Source organism: Ochotona princeps, chromosome 13 (genome assembly GCF_030435755.1).
Source record: "Ochotona princeps isolate mOchPri1 chromosome 13, mOchPri1.hap1, whole genome shotgun sequence".
NCBI lineage: Eukaryota > Metazoa > Chordata > Mammalia > Lagomorpha > Ochotonidae > Ochotona > Ochotona princeps.
The window spans coordinates 23280589-23301348 of NC_080844.1; the positions used below are offsets into that span (position 1 = coordinate 23280589).

Here is a 20760-nt window from a genome sequence, read left to right on the forward strand (position 1 = left end):
AGTTACTTACGTAAGTATACCCTTCACGGTATATCACAGTCAAACTCCAGGAACCGCGCTCTCCTCCCACCACCCCCTCCTGCCACCCCAACAGCAGTGAATAGAACCCTCTGACAAATATAAGCCCAGCAAACAGCAAATCCCACCCTACCCTCAGCTACTCTTCGAAGAGAGGACTGGCGGCCCGGCACAGTGGTTTATGTCTTTTCTTCATAGCTGACATATGGGTACAGAACTGGGTATGGGTATTCTCTTAATTCATATTCTATGGTGTTTACATGTGGTCTGTGGAATGGTCCAGGTCATATCATCTGAAAGGGCAGGCTGGAAACCCTGCCTCGTGACTACTCAGGTAGAGAGAAAATAGACGAGAACATTAAGGACACATGGTCCAGAGAAGCAACGAGAGTGTGGAAATTCTAGGGCCAAGGAAGGACAATAGCCAGGAGTCCCATGATCAGACGTTAAGCCAAAAATTCCAGTCTTGCTTAGCCTGGTCCTGGGGCTGTCTGGTCTTACCCAAGAAATGGTGAAAATGATTTTTTATCTGTCCAGTTTCATGGAGTCTCCCGAACATTTTACAACATGACATGGACACCCCTTGGCAATAGGTAGCATGTTGGACTGCCTGCCTATTCTGAAGGACTTGGTTTATCAACACTATACAGGGAGGAGCTTTTAATTGGACAAAGACTCTGTTCTTGTGATTCCCTACAGAGGGGGCCCTGCTCCGACTGGCTTTTTCTTTTTCTTTTTAAAGATTTATTTATGGACTCTATGTTTGGTATACGCTTGCAATGGGGGAATCTCAACTGAACTTGAACTGTGGTTATGCAACAAGGTGGAGGAATCCACCATGGTGGGAGGGTTTGGGGAGGGGTGGGGAGAACCCAAGTACCTATGAAACTGTGTCACATAATACAATGTAATTAATGAAGTAAAAATAATAAATAATTAAAAGAAAAAAAAAAGATTTATTTATTTTATTGGAAAGTCAGATATACAGAGAGGAAGAGAGACAGAGAAGATGTTTGGTCCGCTGGTTCACTCCCCAAGAGGCTGCAATGGGGGAACTGAGCCAATCTGAAGCCAGGAGCCAGAAGCTTCTTCTGGATCTCCCACATGGGTACAGGGTCCCAAGGCTTTGGGCTGTCCCCAACTGTTTTCCCAGGTTACAAGCAGGAAGCTGAATGGGAAGCAGGGCAGCTGAGATTAGAACTGGCGCCCATCTGGGATCCTGGTGTTTGAAAGGGGAGAGCTTTAGCTACTAGGCTACTGTGCCGGACCCTCTGGTTGGCTTTTGAGAGCCTGATACAGAACCTGCTGTAGGAGCTTTGGTACTTCCCTGTACTTAGGGATTCATAACCTGTTAATGGGAACTGTATTTCAGTTTAGGAATAGGAACCGCTGTGTGAATTGTATTCCCTTCTAGGGACCAGAGGTAAGAACGAGTCCCACATAGTTTATATTGCTGAGAGACCAGTTATGCTTTTCCTTGGGTATCCAGGAAGTTAGAGAGTGCTAGTCAAATGTCCAAAACTGGAGTCTCTGATGGGAAACACACAAGTAAACCACTCTATGTGAAACCGTTTCTCTACCCTCCACCCTGAAGATTTACCAGTCTCTGCAAATAACCTGCAAAAAGCTCACAAGAGGCTGACTGTCTGGGTTTGGAGCCATGCAGAAAAAGGCACCTTTGAGGCCTGGCACAGAAGAGACGCTGGCAGTTTGGGGTATTTCAGTCAATAGAGTGTAAGTATTGAGTAATTCTGTAGGGAGGTGGGACCACTGCCTCATTAATAATCTTCAGATCTTAGATCATTCCCCATTTATTTGGCCTCTTTGAGTACTATCTATTCAAGGAAGCCCAAATTGATAGCTTCTAAGGCTCTTTTTTACCTCCTAACAGGTAAAAAGGAGAAGATACTTATTTTGATGGGTGACAATAGGCAGGATTCTTAAGTCTGACTTTCAGGTAAGCTAAAGCTTGGGCTCTTTAAAAAGTTTAATTTATTTATTTGAATTTGTAAGAATGACAGAGAATGGGCCCGGCAGCGTGGCCTAGCGGCTTAAGTCCTCGCCTTGAACGCCCCGGGATCCCATATGGGCACCAATTCTAATCCCGGTGGCTCCACTTCCCATCCAGCTCCCTGCCTGTGGCCTGGGAAAGCAGTAGAGGACGGCCGAATGCTTTGGGACCCTGCACCCACGTGGGAGACCCGGAAGAGGTTCCTAGTTCCCGGCTTCGTATCAGCACAGCACCGGCTGTTGCGGTCGCTTGGGGAGTGAATCATTGGACGGAAGCTCTTCCTCTCTGTCTCTCCTCCTCTCTGTGTATCTGACTTTGTAATAAAAATAAATAAATCTTTAAAAAAAAAGAATGACAGAGAGAAAAGGAGAGGAGAGGAGAGGAAAGGAGAAGAGAAGAGAAGAGAAGAGACAGACCTTCCATCCAGCGGTTCACTCCTCAAATGCTGCAACAGCCTGGGCTGGATCAGGTTAAAGCTAGAAGCCAGGAAATCCATCAAGGTTTCCCATATTGATTGCAGGGACCCAAGTACTTTAACCATCACCTGCTGTCTCCGAGAGTGTCATCAACTGGGAGCTGGGCCACAGGCAGAGTGCGGAATTCAAACCCAGACACTTTGATATGGGATGTGAGTTTCTGAAGCGGTATCTTAACCATTGCACTATCTACCTACCCCAGCATGTTTTGGGTGTTTATCCATGTTATAGCACATTTCAGTATTCTGTTCCACTTAAACATTTACTAGTATGCCATTGTATGGACATATTACACTTGGTTTATTTATGCACTATTAAGGAGCATTTGCGTTGTGTTTCATTTTTATCTATTATGAATATGCTGCTATAACTATTTATGTACCTATGTTGGTGTAGACACTTTTCACTTATCTGAGGTACATTCCTAAGTGTGCAATTGCTGGGTCATATGTTACGAGTATGTTTAACTTTTAAAGAAACTAATGAAATGTTTTTTTGAAAACAATGATGCTATTTACATTCTCACCAGCATTGTGTGAGGGTCCGTAGTCTCTCCAATACTTGCCTTGCAATAAGACCTATTTGTTTTTTTTTTTTTAAAAAGATTTATTTTATTTTCATTACAAAGTCAGATATACTGAGAGGAAGAAAGATAGAGAGGAAATGGAGCTGCCGGGATTAGAACCAGCAGCCATATGGGATCAAGGCGAGGACCTTAGCCACTAGGCCACGCTGCCGAGCCCAAGACCTATTTGTTTTTAAGTTATGGTAAAAAGATAGACCTGAAATTAACTATTTTAACCATTTCTGAATATGTAGTGTAGCAGTGTTCAGCATCTTCACTTTGTTTAGCAACTAATATTCATAGCTTTCATCTTGAAAAACTGAGCCTAGGTCCAGTGTCGTGCACAGTAGATCAATCCACAGCTGCAATGTTAACATCTCACGGGAGTGCTGGCTCAGGTTCCATGCGTGAGCTTCTGCCATCCATGTGGAAGGCCTGGATGAAGTTTCAGGCATTTAGCTGCAGCCTGGCACGGCTGTGGGCACTGTCGTCATCCAGAGAATGAGCGGGAAGATGGAAGATCTCTATTTCTGTCACTACCTCTCTCTCTGTGGCTCTCTACCTTTCAGATAAAAAATATACCTTTTTCAAAACCCAAAAAAGATAAATCGAACCTATAACCAATTTATAGACTTCTGTATTTACTGTCTTATAATTACAAATAAGTGCATACATTGTTGAAAAAATAACCATTAAATAATTCACCCATGCCCCAACGTCAGGTCTGGGAAACTGTTGTTCTACTTTCTGTTTCCATCAATGTAATGATTCATGTAGGAGGTATCATCCAGTGTTAGTCATTTATTCATTTTAATTTTATTTAAAAATAATACATGGAGAGAGAGAGAGAGAGAAAGGTCATCTATTCACAGTCACTCCTCAAGTGCCTACAATACTCGAGGCTAGGCCGGGCTAAAGCCAGAAGGTTGGAACTCAGACCAGGTCTCCCACATGAGTAGAAAAGTCCCAAGTGCTTGGAGCCATCACTGCTACTTCCCAGAGTGCCCATTAGTAGGAAGCTGGGATTGGAAAGAAGAGCTGAGACTCCAAGCAAGCGTCCCAATTAGTGATGCAGGCATCCACAGCAGCTTCTTCATCACAGTACTACACACGCCCACCCCAAGCATCAATCCATTGTGATTAGTTTATTTCACTGAGACTGTCAGGGTTCACCCATATTGCAGCATACTTTAGAATTCCCTTCTTTTGTACGCTGGAAGCATAGATTTTTAGGCAAACAAATGTTGTTTCTATTAGCCTTGGTCTTAAAGCAAGTCCTGATTGTAGGGAACAGAGGTAATTGGACAGAAAGGAGAAAAATATTGAGGATAGAAACTTTTTTTTGACAAATTTTATTTTTTAAAATAACAATTACATGGTTGATCAGGGTGGGAAGGATTGAGGTTTAGGGAAAATTGGGTGAATTCTTTGCTTCCAAATTTGCTATTTCTCCTTGTCGTTCCTGGGGGCAGGGGAGAAACAAAGGAGAAAACCACTCACTACTTTCCACATGTCCCAGTACCCAGGGATGAGGAACTGCCACCTCATATCAACCTAGAATCTCAATGTGGACATATTCCGGAGGTTCTGTCCAAGTGGTGTGGGTAGTTCTGAAATGCTGCCGATTTCACCAATTCAAGGATGATGTCATCCTCTCAGTGTCCATTGGCTTCATTCACTGAGTTTTTGCTGTCATCGTTTGTTTGGGGCAGTTGTCAGTTAATTCTGTTCTTCTGCTACAGCACCAAATGTGCGGCCAGTCTCCTTTTTACAATAGGGCCTGTGTCCACTGCTCCACCTTTTCCCTTAAGTAAGGCATGTTCTTGCAGGCGAGTCCAAGTACCTGGGTCAGGTATCCCAAGCATCATGGGATCCCTCACTCCTGGGGCTCACGAACCCTACATCCTCTTAGTAGGTGGGCCCCATGGTCCAGGACAGGAGATCCAAGCCCCACCTAAACCCCACCCCTGGGGCTCGTGAACCCCGCAGCTACCTGGTAGTCGGGGCTTGGGACCTGCTCCAGGGGACCCAAGTCCCACCAGATCCCCTACCTCTGGGGTTCACGAAACCAAAATCCACCTAGAAGGTGGGTTCCAGGATCTGAGCCAAGCGACCCTACACTGCACTGGTTCCCCCAACCCCGGGGCTCAGGAACCCATCCCTCACCACACAGGTGGACTCCATGACCTGAGCCAAGCTACCCGAGCACTGTCAGGTGCCCCAGTACCCCCTGGGCCCAGGCTGACATGACTCACCTCACCTCAGTGTCTGCAGTCTTATTGCACAGCCTGGCCTAGTCTAGTCTGTCCCTTGTTCCAGCTCCGATTGCTGGGTGCTGCAGCCAGAAACATTCTGAAAGACAGAAAGAAGAGACAAGAGTTAGGAATATGAGTACACATTTTTCTTTGCATGCGTTTATACACATAGTTTTGCCCAAGTTTAGACTAACAACTAACTCCCCTTTGGCAGTAAGAAGTCATCACCTTTCTGCTTTTTCCATGATAAGGATATAAAGATCCTCCGAGGCAGATAGGCTTTGGGGGTCTTTATCACTCACTCTTAATTGTTCATAAAGTTGGTTCTTCCTTTATGGATTATAAAGCAGTATATTCTGTTAAACATACAGAGTATATTCAACTATATTCTTTTAAGCACTATATCCTGATAATTACATCCTATACAATACAACCTTCCAGGAAACAGAGCCCTTGGAAATAAGTTTGTTTGCTAAAGGGCTGTATGATGTAGACTTGTTTAACAACTTTCATATTATTAACATATTTATTGCTGTTTAAACTGGGGAGCAAGCAGCCTTCTCAGTAAACTGCATTATATTGCCCTGGATTACCAGAAGAATTGACAGAATAGAGTACTTACTTATTGCTTTACAGAGTGGATGACAACATCAGATGCAGAATGAACAATTGTAACACACATTGACCAAGGGCACGGGTATGGTTGAAAAGCTCCATTCAGAATATTTACAACCCAGCCCCAAATGACAATGTATATCAAAGAAGGAAGGGACTTCATGCTTGTGGAGAGCCACAAGATTTCCAGACGTAAGATGAAAAAATTAAATGCCTTTGCAAAAGTATAGCACATCTCATAACGGAATGAAAAGTTTCTTTACATACAACTTTCTGATCTAGAGATCACTGCCTTAATCTTATTTATTTGAAAAGCAGAAATACAGAGACAGGCAAAGAGAAATGTGTTCCACTTACTGGTTCAGAAGTGGATCTGAAACTCCAATTCAGACTCTGCGACACAGGATTTGAGTGTTCCCAGCACCATTTTAACGACCGTACCAAACATCCACTGCATCTTCATCTTTTTATCACAAAGTTAGATTTCAGTTGAGTAGGGTTATTTTTCCATAGAAACACTTTTCAATTTAGAGAATAAATTTTCAGGGGAGAATAAGTTTATACATTTTGGGGGATTGCAATGCTAAAAAGCTTCTGATCAAGGACTCAAAGTTCATTCAGACTCAGTGCAGCCTCAAGTGGACAGGACCACTGCTGCAAGAAACATAGGCATTGGAGCGCACACACAGCTTAAACACCCTTGGAGAAGCCCAAGCTCCTACTGGGAAGGTTAGTATCCCGCAGCACCAAGGTGCTCTGCCCTGTTTGCCCACCCAAGATGGGCCTGAGCCTGCATTCAAACAGAGATTCACTCAGTACTGTTTGTTTGTTAGATTTACTTATTTATTTATTTGAAGGAGTTGGATGGAGGAGATACAGAAAGAGAAAGCAGAGAGAGAAAGAGAAAGAGAGAGGTGGAGACCTTCCATCTGCTGATTCACTTCCCAAATGGCCACTGTACTAGGCAGAAGCCTGGAGCTTATTCTAGGTCTCCCATGGGAGTGCAGGGGCCAAGCACTTGGGCAATGTTTTGCTGCTTTCCCAGGCACATTAACAAGGAGCTAGAATGGAAATGGAGCAGCCCTTGAACTGGTACCCATATAGGATGCCCCTACCACAAGTGGCAGCTGAACCTGTTATGTAAGAGCATTGGCTCCAACATTGGGTTATAACCCGGTAGGACGCAAAGACGTTTAGACATCCACCATTGGAACATTGGGTGTTCCTGGCCTAGGTAACAGATAGTTAATCTAAAGGCAAGAGGAATACTTATTGCTCCAGAAAGCCCTGTGCCTAGGGGCATTCCAACGTTGCTAAGAATATACACTGTAAACTTCACCAAGAAGCCTTTCTTCACACCCTCCACCCACCTTATCAAGGTCCCTGTGGTGCTCCGCACCTCCTCCAATATGCTGTGTGAGATGGGATTCTGCTGGGCCTGACTTGGTAGCCTAGCAATCAAATCCTCACCTTGCACACACTGGGATCCCATAGGGGTGCTGGTCTGTGTGCCGGCAGCCCTGCTTCCCATCCAGCTCCCTGCTTGTGGCCTGGAAGAGTAGCCAAGGACGGCTCAAAGCTTTGGGACACTGCACCCATGTGGGAGACCCGGAAAAGGCTCCTGGCTCCTGGTTTCAGATTGGCTCAGCTCTGGCCATTGTAGCCACTTGGGAGAATGAATCAGTGGACAGAAAATCTTCCTCTCTGTCTTTCCTCCTCTCTGTATATCTGACTTTCCAATAAAATAAAATAAATAAATCTTTTAAAATATATTTCAAAAAAAGAAAGAAAGAAGGTACTCTGCTGCTTGAATGGAGTGAAGCCTAGTTTCAACCTCTGTCCTCAATCCAGGCAGGCTCTACCCCTACTCTACTGCCCCAGTTCTGCCTTTCCTGAAATAAAGTCTCCAATTCAGCTAGTCACCTCCTCTCCTTTTTTGAACCCTAAAAATCCTAAAACCTAACTTAAAAACCTGACATCCACTGTGGACCCCCCTATGGGAATGGTCCCCTAAATTCTTACTGTCCGTAGCTGGACACTTAATGTGGTCAGGGCGAAAGGACTGGATCTTTGCTCAGCAACTATGTCCATGAGCAGCTTGCGCTCTCTACCAGCCAAACACCTGATCTGAGCGTTCCCATCGCTGCAGAATGAGCGCCACCTCTTGGTGATTCCTATTCAGGCAACCACAAGAGGGAAATGACCTAGCTGCACTAAGACTGCCTCCAAGCCCAACTGCCACAGAACGCCGGAGAACTCTCAGCAGTCAAAACAAAGCCCCCACAGATGAAATTATTTAGGAACCCCTGGGTAGAGTGGCCTCCAGCTGAGAAGGATGATTCCTGGACAGCGTGGCCTCGATTCTTCTTGTCAATGACAGGGACAAGCATTTGTTTATAAGGAATAGGAGAGAAGTTAATGTGGCAATCACAGGAGCATCCCCAGCGGTACTTGAGAACACAGGGGACTCGTGCCCAGACTGGCAGAGCTGCTGGCAGGACTCTGAGCTGACTTCCTCTCCCTAGGACTGAGTTAGGGACTGCGGTGGATGTACTGTTGCTCCATCATGTCACACTTGGCCAAGAACGCCTGACTCTTTCTTCAGGCCCTGTGTTTCACTTTAGTCTCTAACATTTTACCAGAATCAGTGTACTCATTCTTCCAAGTTCTTCATAACCTGCACAGTGGCAGCTTTGGCTCTGTCACATATGCCTGTGGGGCACACCCTGCCTAGTCCTGGGCAATCCAGTTGTTTCATTTTAAAAAGAACTGCCTCTTATTAGAGTCTTTTTTTTAAAGTTACTTTTGTATTTTATTTGACCCAGAGATCTCTCCACTGCTGATTCATCCCCTAAGTGCCCTCAAAAGCAGAGGCTGGGCCAGGCTGAAGTCAAGAGCCAGGAACCCAATCCTGGTCTCTACGCGAGGCAGGAACTCAAGTACTTGTGCCACCATCTGCTGCCTCCCAGGGTTTCACAGCCAGGAAGCTAGATCAACAGCACTTACTGGAATTGGGAGCCATAGCTTAGTGGCTAATTATTCACCTTGGATGCACCAAGATCCCATATGAGCACCAGTTCGTATCCTGGCTGCTCCATTTCCAATCCAGCTCCCTGCTTGTGGCCTGGGAAAGCAAGTCGAGGATGGCCCAATGCCCTGGGATTCTGCACCCATGTGGGAGAAGAAGCTCCAGGCTCCTTGTTTCAGTTCAGCTCAACAGAGTGAACCAGAGGACAGAAGATCTTTCTCTTTCATCTCCTTCTCTCTGTATATCTGCCTTTCCAATAAGAAAAAATAAATCTAAAAAAAAAAAAAAAAAGCACAGCGGACTGGAAACCAGGCACTCTTGACACAGGGTGGGGATGAAGGGGGTTGGGGACAGTATCCTGGCAGCAGTTAATACCCCAGAAGGTGGGGAAGGGTCAATTCCTCACCACCCTGCTTCTCAGGCGTTTCAAAGCTGTGGGTGACAGTTATGCGGAGCCTGGCTCACATGTTCCCTCCCTACTCGCCTACACTTGCCACCTGGAGCCGGGTTGGACTGCGAGCCGCCCAGGGGATCCATCAAGGGAGAGCTGTGGTAGGGCTATTCTGCAACAACCCCTGGTGGGGTCAGGTTGCTGGATGAGGCCGTGGCTTGCAGAGTCCCTAGCCCCAGTCAGGGTTTCTTGCTGTTAGGTTGCTCCATCCAGGTAGAGAAATTCTGCTTTTATGGATATTGGGGCTACAAAACTCTGAAGTCTTGTTTTCTTTCTTATTTAGAGCAAAGGAAATACAGAAGCGGTAACCTTGCTTCTTGATGTGAAGCGGCAGAGTGGGTTGACCTCAGCAAGACAGATGCCAGTGGAAGATTCAAATACAATGTAGGCATAATTGACTATTTAAAGAAAGCCTTTCTGAGCTACAGTTCCACATACTGGAGTTTAACGTGCATAATTCACTGGCTTTGATGATATTTGCAGTTGCTGCTGTAATCCCATTTGGAACAATCTCATCATTCAGAAAGAAGCCTTGCATCCATTAGCAGTTATTCTTCATCCACCCCCAAACTTCCCTGCCTCTCATCCCCAGCCATCAGCGGCCTCTCGATTGCTTTTCAGGTCTACAGATTTGTCTGTGCTGGATGTTCCATGCAAAGTGGATCACACAATATGTGACTGGCTTCTTTCAGTCAGCACAATTGTTTTGAGGTTTGTCCAGTTTGAAACATCAGTATTCTTTCCTTTTGATTGCTGGGTAATATTCCATGGTATTCATGTGTGGTATTGTTTCTCCATTCACCAGTTGGTCGACATTTAAGTTGTATCCACTGTGGGGTTATTATGACTAATGCTGTTACCGAACAACTTGTTCAAGAATGTTTGTTTTCATTCTCTTGCATAGATACCTAGGCATATAAGTGCTAGATTTTTGTAACTTTGTGTTTAATATTTTGAGAAACAGCCAAACTTATCCAAAAAGGGATTACACCATTTTATGTGTCAACCAAGAATGTGTGAGGATTCCCATCTCTCCATTCTCTCCAACTCTTTTCATTGTCTTTCTGATTGGAACCATCCCAGTAGTTATCCCACTAACTTGCAGTTCATTGATGACTAATTATGCTGTCTTTTCACATGAAGAAATGTCAGTTCAAGCCCTTTGTTGTTTAGTACCACATGTCAGTGCAGTATCTATTATCTTATCAAATCTGCTGAAATGAGAGAGAGCTCAGAGCTCTTCCAAAATATCTATTACCTCTCAGGAATGTACTTCCAAAAATAAGGTGCTCCCTGTAATGCAACCATGAAGATTGAAGTTGTAGAGAATTCAGGAGACATTTCATTATAACTAGCAACCGCCATCAACAAACAAGATAGCACCTAAACGGAAGAACAGGGCAATGAAATGAATACAGTTTTATTGGATGCATAATCTGAGTGGAATGCTTCCCGTGGTTTATCCTTCTGTCTCTTCTCATCCACTTTATGGAGATTGGTATGATTAGGTATGATTGTTATCACTTCATATTTAAGAGACTGACATGGTGGCTGAACGGGATGATCATCCACCTGCAGTGTTAGAATCCCATATTTGAAAATTGGAGGGCTTAAGAAACTTATGGGAAGATAACTGCTCATTTGTAGTACAATAAGGATACAAATTTAGGACTTAAAAAATATTAAGACATATGCTCTTTCCATTGAATCTTTTTTTTTTTTTAATCTTCCATGCATAAGTGGCCACAATGGCTGTAGGTGAGCCAATCCAAAGCCAGGAGCCAGAAGCTTCCTGCTGGTTTTCCGTGGAGGTGCAGGGTCCCAAGGCTTTAGGCCATCCACTACTGCTTTTCCAGGCTACAAGCAGGGAGCTGGATGGGAAATAGAGCAGCCAGAACATGAACTGGTGCCCATCCATGACCTTAGCACTTGCAAGGAAAGGATTTAGTCACTAGGCTAACAACTTCAATAGCCAGGCTGGAGCTAGACTGAAGCCAGGAATCCAGAACTCTGTCAGGGTCCCACAGCTGGATTGCAGGAACCCAAGCCCTTGTGCCACGGCCCACTTCCTCCCCAGGTATGAATTAGCAGAAAGCCGGAGTGGAAGCTGAATGGCTGGACTCAAACCAGGCCTTCCAATGTGGGATGAAGTGATCCCTAGTAGGACTAAACCACAATGCTAAATATCTACTCCAAGGCTCATGGTTGGAAAATTCAAAGTCCAGGATCAGGGGGCCTGTTGTTCTTGTATCTGATGAGCGAGATGGCTGGATAATGTGTGTGGGAGGACTGCGTGGGAAGCCATAATCACCTCTCTTTTGAGAACTATCCGCTGGAGGGCACATCCCCCCAAACCTAAAGGCATCCCTTAATGCCCAGCTTTCAGACATCATTGTTGTTCATCTGGCAGCATTAATTTTAACCTGTTAGCCATTAGCATAAGACTTTGGGGAGCAAGATTTGAAGACATGGGCTGTTGAGGGCACACTGAAAACCATAATATCCCCTCTTGCAGAGTATTGCTCCAATGTGTGAATGCAATACAATAATTATTCTTCTGAGTGTTATGTTACACAAGATTTTCTCTTACAGACAGCAGAGACATTCCTGCTGACTTAGAAGATAGAAGCAGCCAAACTGTGAGAGGGCCATATGGCTGCAGAGGGAGATCTCTCTGGAAGCTAAGGGTGACAGCTGGATCCAAGGTGGATAACAAGGACATCCTCATAAAAGGACAGGCATACCCAGCGTGTCAGAGCAAGTTGAGTGAGAAAGCTGTCTTGTGGAAATGTGGTTTGGTGTAGCTATCAGAGCTCAGCATAGCAGAATGTGGTATTCGCCTAGGAAAGCAACCCAACATGAGAATCGAGTCAAGAAAGCATCCATGGGGCCATGATAGGGCAAGGGTGACCTGAGGCAAGGTATTCAGGCCTGAGTAGTGAAGAGGGCTGTCATGGAGTGAAACGAGCCCAGAATATGGAGACGGAAAAGGGATGGGCTGGAAAGCAGTGTGTGTGCAGTGTGGGCTGTTGAGCCCCAGTGAAGTAGGAAAGGGTTGTGCTCTGGAGGCAGTAGCAGCAATGATGACAGGAAATTACATCAGAGGAACTGAGCAAATAAGGAAATATTTTAGATACAGTGGGAAACATACTGTCATTGCTAAGAAAGTTTAAAATATGTAAAGAACAAATTGAGAACAAAATTGATTCCAACAAATTGTTGGAATCAGATTGGAGATATTGATGTAAATTCCTAATTTTCAATAAACCTATATAGTTATAAGAATAACCAGAAATGTAAGTGTACGTACAGAAGCATTCATGCATGTGTTACCAAGTGTTACCCACTGAGAGTCTGGGAATAGCTACAATAACAATAAACCTACTTGATGTCTAGGTTTTTAAAAAAGAATTATTTTTTATTGGAAAGGCAGATAAACAGAGAGAAGGAGATATAGAGGGAAAGATCTTCCATCTGCTGGTTCATTCTCCAAGTGGCCACAATGGCCAGAGCTAAGCCTATCTGAAGCCAGGAGCCTCTTCCAGGTCTCCCATGTGGGTGCAGGGTCCCAAGGCTTTGGGCCATCCTTGACTGCTTTCTCAGGCCACAAACAGAGAGCTGAATGGGAAGCGGAGCAACCGAGATATGAACCAGCACCCATATGGTATCCTGGAGTGTGCAAGGCAAAGCCTTTAACCACTAGGCTACTGCACAAGGCCCAGATGTCCAGATTTTGGTTTCTAAATACTACTACCATTGAAAGGAATTAGAATTGCTTGAAGGAAATGGCTTTTTCCAAAGCTGATGGAGGAAAGGTAGAGGAGCCTAGCAATAGCTTTTGCGTAGGAAGTAAGGACAAGCACAAAGGATGAGAGTACATGCGGAAAGGACAAAGTAGTCCTACTGAATGAGTGTCCACTGGCCTTATCTGACAGAATTTTTAAAAAGTAAAATAAGTAAAGATAGTATTAGAAGAATAAAACCCACTGAATAAAATAGGAAGCCAAGAGTCGATGCTGATATAAAAATGAATAAGTTGGCAGATGAGAAGAAACTGCTTACATTTATTTATTTTAAAAAGCTAAACTTTTCCAGAGTCTCCAAATTACCATTAGCAATGGATGGAATTCAACTTGTTTAAGAAGCATACAGCAGTGCCTGGCGCGGTAGCCTAGCAGCTAAAATCCTCACCTCACATGTGCTGGGATCCCATATGGGCACCGCTTCGAATCCCGGCTGTTCCTCTTCCCATCCAGCTCCCTGATTGTGGCTGGGTAAAGCAGCTGAGGACGGCCCAAAGCCTTGGGACCCTGCACCCATGTGGGAGATCCGGAAGAGGCTCTGGGTTCCCGGCTTCGGATCATCTGAACTCTGGCCATTGCAGCCACTTGAGGAGTGAATCAATGGATGGAAGATCTTCCTGTCTGTCTCTCTTCCTCTCTGTATATCTGACTTTCCAATAAAAGTAAAAAATAATAAATCTGTTTTAAAAGAAGCATGCAGCATTATGTCTGCAACACTAATGCCAAAAATGTATGACTTGAATCTAATTATAGCAAGATATTAAAGTAATGGAGATTCTACAAAGAAACTGGCTTATGATCTTCAAGTGTCAAGGACAAGAAGGTAAAGAAACAAAAGAATGGTTCCGGCTTAAGGGAGGCTAAAAACATGACAACTAAAGGCAACACATAATTCTGATCTTACCCTCTTGATCGAATGTTTTAGGACAATCAGCAAATTTTATTGGACTTCAAGGATTATGTAGTAAGAATAATTTGTATCTATCTTACAGTGTTGTTAGATTGTTAGAGGGTTAGAGGACATAATACAAGCAAAGCACTTACTACAAAAAAAACTCTATTCAAGAAATGGTAATAAAATACAAATATTCAATGCATTAACAGGAAGCTGGATCAAAAGCGGAGGTGCCAAAACTTGAACTGGCAGTCTGATATAAGATGTGGGCAAACCAAGCATTGGCTTAGTTTGCCATGCTACAGTGCCCACCCTAGTATTTGGAAATCAAACATTACAATTCTACATAGCCCATTGCATGGAATAGGGAGACTCAAACAAAATGTACAGGTAAGAGCTGGCATCAAGGAACAGTGGGTTAAGCAGCTTGCAATGTGATTCCAGTCTCAGCTACTCTACTTCTGACTCAGCTTCCTGTAATGTGCCTAAGAAAGGAGATGAAAATGACAGGAGTGCTTGGGCCCCTGAGCCTCCACGGGAGCTCCAGTTGGAGTTCCAGGCTGCTCGCTTTAGCCTGGCCCAGCCCCAGCTGTTGCAGCCATTTGGGCAGTGAACTAGAGAATAGAAGATTCCTCTCTTGGTATCTCCCAATCTCTCTCTCTGTAACTCTGCCTTTCAAGTAAGTAAATAAATCTTAAAAAAAAAATAGAAATTAAAAAATAATGTATTAAGCTAAAGAAATCAAAGATAAAAGAGTATGTATTATACTCTCCCATTTACATGACATTCAGGAGCAGGTTAAACTAATCCATGGGGGTAGAAATCAGAGCTGGGCTTCTCTCCTGGGCTGAGGCAGGACTGGAAGGGGTCCGAGGGAACTTTCTGTAGTGTGTGAAAGGTTCTGAATCTTGATTGTGGAGTTGTTAGAGAGGGATATTCATTTGTCAAGGCGTATTAAATAGTATACTCAGATGAGGCATTTCATTGAATGTAAATTTTACTTTACTAAAAAGAAAGATATTTACTATGTTTTCAGAATGCAGGTTCTAATGAGATAATGAAACCTGAATAGTGTGAGTGATATCCTAAGTATTCCTAAAGATGCTTATCTTGTTTCTGGAATTAAAAGAATAATAAAAATATGAATAATTACACCTCTGTGAATAGGTAGAGCATGTGTCATGAAGGATGTAAAGGAGTTTTCCTGGTGGGTGGAAGGAGGTCATTCTATGCAAAGCAAACGTACATGATATTCATTAACTGTAGTGTGTGTGCGGCGGGAGGGAGACTTGGAAAGGAGGAGCTTAGGAACAAATTGTTTAAGGTATTTTGCACTAAACTGAAGCATTAGGCTTCTAAATAAAAAGCAGGTTTTTAAGCGATAGAGTGACACAATCAGTGCATCTTTAAGTAGCATAGAAGGATTTTAAAATAAGGAGAAATAACACGAGTGCCCTGGACTCTCATGCCTTTTGAACAAAACTGCTCTGCCCATAACCACTGTTAGAGTGTCTATCTTGTTGCTGCCTCCGCAGTGATGATTAGATTGTCCACTGAATGGCCCTGGAGTCTTTCTGGGTTGCCTAGCAATGAACTACCTGCATTTAGGGTTTCGCTGGAGTGGTTAGCAGGTGAAAAAAGCCTTACTTCTGACAACACATCCAGATGCTATCAGTCAGGGAATGCAAATGCCCAAAGTGCCTGGTACTCAAGACAATCCCATTTGTTCCAGTCTTATAAGGACACTTTGATGATTACCTTAAAAAAGGAAGGGCAGTGTGGAGGTGGTCTCTCTCTGGTGTGCAAAGTGGTGCTTCCAGCTAGTTTAGATGTTGCTCTCTGTACATAATAAGCCCTGCTAGCAATTTCAGGAAGTGCATTTGCTTGACAGTTTTCCAAACTTTCCACCGTTGGTTGGACCATGAGTGATCACATAACCCAAGAATAGTCAATGTACAGTTTACTCACAAGCTAGAATTTTGTAGCCTGTAATGAAAAAAAAAATCAGTTGTATCAATGAAGTTCTACCTTTTGGTGGGAGGGGAGTAGGGAGCACAAAAAGGCTTGCCAGTTGGCACCAGGAGCAGTGGCTTGGAAGAGCATTACCCAGCAGAGCAAGGGCTCAGGCAAGCACAAGCTACGTGTGAAGAAAAGCTAAGGATGGACAGGAAAAAAGAGCGTGGGGGAACGTGCAGAGAGGAGCAGGACTCCTCGGGCAGCAGAGTGAGTGGTGATGCCCTAGACCTGTCGTTGTCCCAGAGAAGAGGCTTCTAATCCGTTACTTATCTCTCGAATATTTTCATTTTTCTCTGGTTACATGAAACTTGCTCTTGGAGAGCCTTTTCAGTGCTATGGTAGATATTGTATTAGGCTCCCTGGTAAGTTTTACCCCCATCCTGCCCCAGCCTCCCCTGGCCATAGGGAAAAAATGCGAGCAGGTGCACTCAGTGTTTGGAAGTAGACGATGAAACCAATAACGTGAAGAGTGATTTTGCATTCATAGCCATTTGGATGAAAACAAGTACGGAAACATTTAAACAGCGCTTTCAACGTCCTACCCACCGCATTAGGCACATTATATACAAACTAGCTTTATTTCTTCAACAATACATCCAGAAATTATTGTCTCCACTGACAGAGGAGGAAACTGACACTTTTGAGCTAAGTGGCTTGGCCAGAGTAACACAATAGATAATGGTGATAATGGTCGGGACAGTGGCACAGGGACAAAGCCCCTGCTCTCCATTGGGCCACTGCCCTGCTCCTGGAATCATACTGATAGAGCAAGGGCAAGTCGTTGCCACCCTGGGGACTCTCCAACGCTTGGAGAAGGGAAAGTCACAGAAGAGCTCACGGTTGCTGTAACCTCCAGGCACAGATGGGCGGCTAGCTGATCCAAGGGTTCCAAGTGAGGAGCGAGGTGAATTTGGGATTGAGAAGATGATGCGCGACCTTGGTGAAACCCGACTGGGCCTGCGCTCCCAGGAGAGGCCAGGTTTTACCGGGCGCACAGCCTCGGAGGGCTGGAGGGGGTGGGGAGCTTGAGCAGATGGCGGGACACGTCCTGTCAGGGGAAGGAAGGAGATTGGAGTTGGCAAGGGTGTCATTAATGAGGAGAAGCAAGATCTGCTCCGGACACACAGCGGGCACCAGCCCCCTGAAAGACCAGTGAGGCCAGCAAGGGACCCTGATAAACATACATGGGTGCATGGGCAGAGAGTGAGAAATTTGAAAGAGGACAGTGAAATCCGTGAAAGCAAAGCGAATGCTCAGCGGTAGCACCTAGTGGGCGAGGAATGGTTAACCTTGAAGGCTATGAAATGCCGTGAGGTGTGTTGAGAGATCCCAGGTCCCCACTGCACATTACGGCAGCCACACTACCTCGCTTCAAACCAAATCGCGGAAGCGCCGCTGCGGATCCAGCAGCGCTAACCCGGCGGTGGGCGGCCTCGGGGGAAGCGGGCGCTGCGCCCGGGGCCCCTGTGGTCCAGCCTGGGTGGCCGAGCCGCGCGCTGGAACTACACTTCCCAGTGTGCCAGGCGGGGCGCGGCGCGGCGGGGCGGGCGCACGCTCCTTCCCAGAAGCAAAAGCGGAAACAAAAGAGTCTCGCCGGCGTCCCCGCCCGCACACTCGCGCTCGGGCGCACTCGGAGCTGCCACCAGCGCCCGGAGCGAGCCAACCTGCGGCGAGCAGGGGACACACCGGGCAGAACCAAGCGAGCAGCCCGCGAGCCGAGCCCGCGACCGCCCACCCCCGCCCCGAGCCCCGCAGCCGTCCTCCGTCGGCCGGTGTCCCCTCTGCCCTCCCTGACCCATGGCGCTGAAGCGGATTCAGAAAGTGAGTGCCAGGGCCCGGCCTGGGGCGGCTGGGCGGGCATCGTCCCTCCCTCTCCCCCCACCCCCGCCCTTGCTGCTCGGGCCGGGGATCCTGGGAGACGTGCCGGGAGAGCGCGGGGTGTGAGGGTGGATCGGGGTGGGGGCGCCTGCCGAGCCAGCAGGTACCTGGCAGGTGATGTGGGAGCAGAGAGGGGTGGGTGGGTTTGGGTGGCAGGTCCTTGGTGGCTGGAGATGCCGAAAGACCTGGACCCCAAGGCGCGCCCTCGCCAGAGCTGCGCTCGCAGCATCTGGGTGGGGATTCTTGTCGGTACCCAGACCCTCCCCAAATCTGGGCTTGCACGGTCGCAGCCCTGTCCTGCCCATACAGAGGGCTGGTTCTAGCCCGTGTCATGCTGTGTTGTGTCGGCCCTCGATCCTTCAGCCTGTCCGCTTTGATGTTCTTGCTCCCCCGGAGGGCAGGGGAAGGTGTGGTGGGCCTACAGCCTTTCTCCTCTTGGCTGTTGGGTTTGTTCTTTCTGTGCTCTGCGGTTGGCTCTCGCTCGGTTGCCCGAATGGGCTGGAAAAGCCTATTTGGAGCTGAGCAGCCAGGACAAGTCTCCTGCCCATTCTATTTTGGTGCCTCTGCTGCTGCCACTTCAGGTCACATAGCTGGAGTGAAAACATAGTTGCTGATCCACAACAAGATGACCTCCCGGCTGTGATTCACCCACAGTCGAGCCAAACAGGTCTCTCCCCCACCCCCATTCCCCCGCCCATAATAAACTTACATGTAAAGTTGAGGGCACAACAGAAACTGCCACATATTAAATTGTTTTGATGCTTTGACACATGGGTGTAGAATGAGGAAGAAACGTATATATTCATCGACTAAATATTTACCCAGCCCAAGTCTGAGTAAGGAATTATCTTCATAATCATCACCACCTTTTAGACGTGAACATCCTGCAAAATCAGATTTGGGGCATTGTTTTATATTTGCTTTATTTGGCTTCTTTGGCATATTTAATCTCTTCAGTTATAGATGTTACAGTTATAGTTCCTTTGGGACCATTGAAAATTTGTCTGTTAATAGGGCATGATTTCAGCAAGATCTGCCAGTGATGGACACTGTGTTTTGTAATGGATTTTAGGAAAAATCGATCCCACCCCCCAATTTTTTAAGCTCCCTTTTCAACCACAAGTCAATAAACCGTGGTAGAGGTGTGTGCCCTGTGTTCAGTCACTGTTGTTGGCATCCTGGCATACAGAGGATAGCAGCTTTCATACCTATATATATGTGTATATATTTGGTTCAGATGCTGAGTCTATAGATCACTGTGCCATTTAAGAATTATCTCAAGATAAAATGCAGAATTAGGGGCCCAAGGATTAAGCCACCACTTGCAGTACCTGCATTGCCCGTCAGGGGGCTGTTTCAAGTTCTGACTGCCCTGCTTGTGCAGAACTTGCCTGCTCATGCACATGCGAAAGCAGAAGGTGATGACCTTACTACCTGGGCCCTTGGCTTCAGCCCGGTCCAGTCCTGGCTGCTGTGGCCATTTAGGGGAGTTAACTAGCAGGTGCACAGTCTCTCTCTCATGCCCTCCCTTAAAAAAAATAAACAACTACTTTTAAGATGTACAGTTAACAGCATTTACTAACATGTTGACTTCATTGACTATAATGCGATGACCTATTTTTCTTACAAATAGCCCTCATTCTGAGATACTGATGTCTCTACCTTCCCTTGCCTACTTACTAATGATGTTATAATATCAGTTCATATTCGGATTGGACAATACACATTTTCCAAGGTTTTAAATTCTTTTTCCTCCTTTCCTTGTGTTACTTTTCATGAGACCGTACACCTGTACTAAGTTTTAAATGCTGTGGAATTCATCTAGAGTAAGTGGACATATAAAATATGAACACTGTTTGTAAATCCCATCCTTGGCAATTCTTAGTCACCATGCTTAGCCATTATATTTTACTTCTAATACATCATATGTCCAAATATTAGAGAGAGAGAGAGAGAGAGAGAGATCTTCATCTGCTAGTTTACTCCCTAGATGGCTACAGTGGCCAGGCTAAAGCCAGGAGCCAGGAGCTTCTTCCTGGTGTCCCATGTAGGTGCAGGGGTCCAAACACTTGGGCTATCTCTTTCCAGGCCGTTAGTGGAGGGCTGACTCAGAAGTGGAGCAGCTGGGACTCCAGTGAAACAGTGCCCATCTGGGATGCCAGTGTTGCAGGCAGCAACTTTATCTGCTACATCACAATGCCAGGCGCCCCTTCTTCAAATCTTTTTAAAGTACTTACTGATTATTATTAGTTTGTAACAGTTGCTAGCACAAAGATATTACTTACATAAAATTGGTTTTCCAAATCTCCAGATTCATTATTCTGGAAGATTTATTTATTCATTTGAAAGGTAGAGTTACAGAGAAAGGGAGAAAGAATAAGAGAGGTATTCCATCAGATGGCCACATCTGCTGGAACTGGGCCACGCTTAAAATCCAGGAGCCTGGAATGGCAGCCAGGCCTTTCACGTGGTGCCCCAGTGCAGCACCCCCCAAGTGGGTGGTTTGGAGAAGTAGCTGGTGACCATGTAGTATCACATCACTATATGTCAGGCTTAGGTTCCCATTTCTGTTGTCAAGCAAATTCATTCACACAGATCTCTTTTCTGTAACTTTATACATTCAGGTTTTTTTGCTTGTTTGTTTGTTTCCCACCTCAGGGGTAGTTATTTTGACTGATCCTCCACTTTCCTCCTTAACTCATTGATTAGAAACTAGTTCCGTGTCAGATATGCTATCTGCTATGGGAGC

General features: G+C 45.6%; 1 protein-coding gene and 1 long non-coding RNA gene across 4 annotated transcripts in view; one reads left to right on the forward strand and one right to left on the reverse strand.

The window, feature by feature from the left end:
- Positions 1-4406: 4406 nt before the first annotated feature.
- Positions 4407-17566, reverse strand: LOC131481799 (uncharacterized). 2 transcript variants are annotated; one of them, XR_009246568.1, is made up of 5 exons: positions 17499-17566; positions 15876-16103; positions 5554-5655; positions 5326-5422; positions 4407-4532 (listed from the first exon to the last, which is right to left on the reverse strand). It is a non-coding gene; the product is annotated as an uncharacterized LOC131481799 (long non-coding RNA). The 2 variants fall into 2 exon arrangements; XR_009246569.1 differs by lacking the exon at positions 5554-5655.
- Positions 8211-20760, forward strand: part of UBE2D1 (ubiquitin conjugating enzyme E2 D1) — a 49761-nt gene continuing 37211 nt past the window's right edge. Inside the window, exons 1-3 of one of the 2 annotated variants that reach the window (XM_058672051.1) lie at positions 8211-8410; positions 9710-9803; positions 12012-12124. Coding sequence is in view for 1 of the 2 variants with exons in the window: in XM_004583392.2 (XP_004583449.1) it covers positions 17931-17954 (24 nt within the window). In the remaining variant the exon portion in view is untranslated. Of the gene's footprint in view, positions 8411-9709; positions 9804-12011; positions 12125-17708; positions 17955-20760 lie in introns of those variants that run through there. The other variant, XM_004583392.2, reaches the window with a different exon arrangement.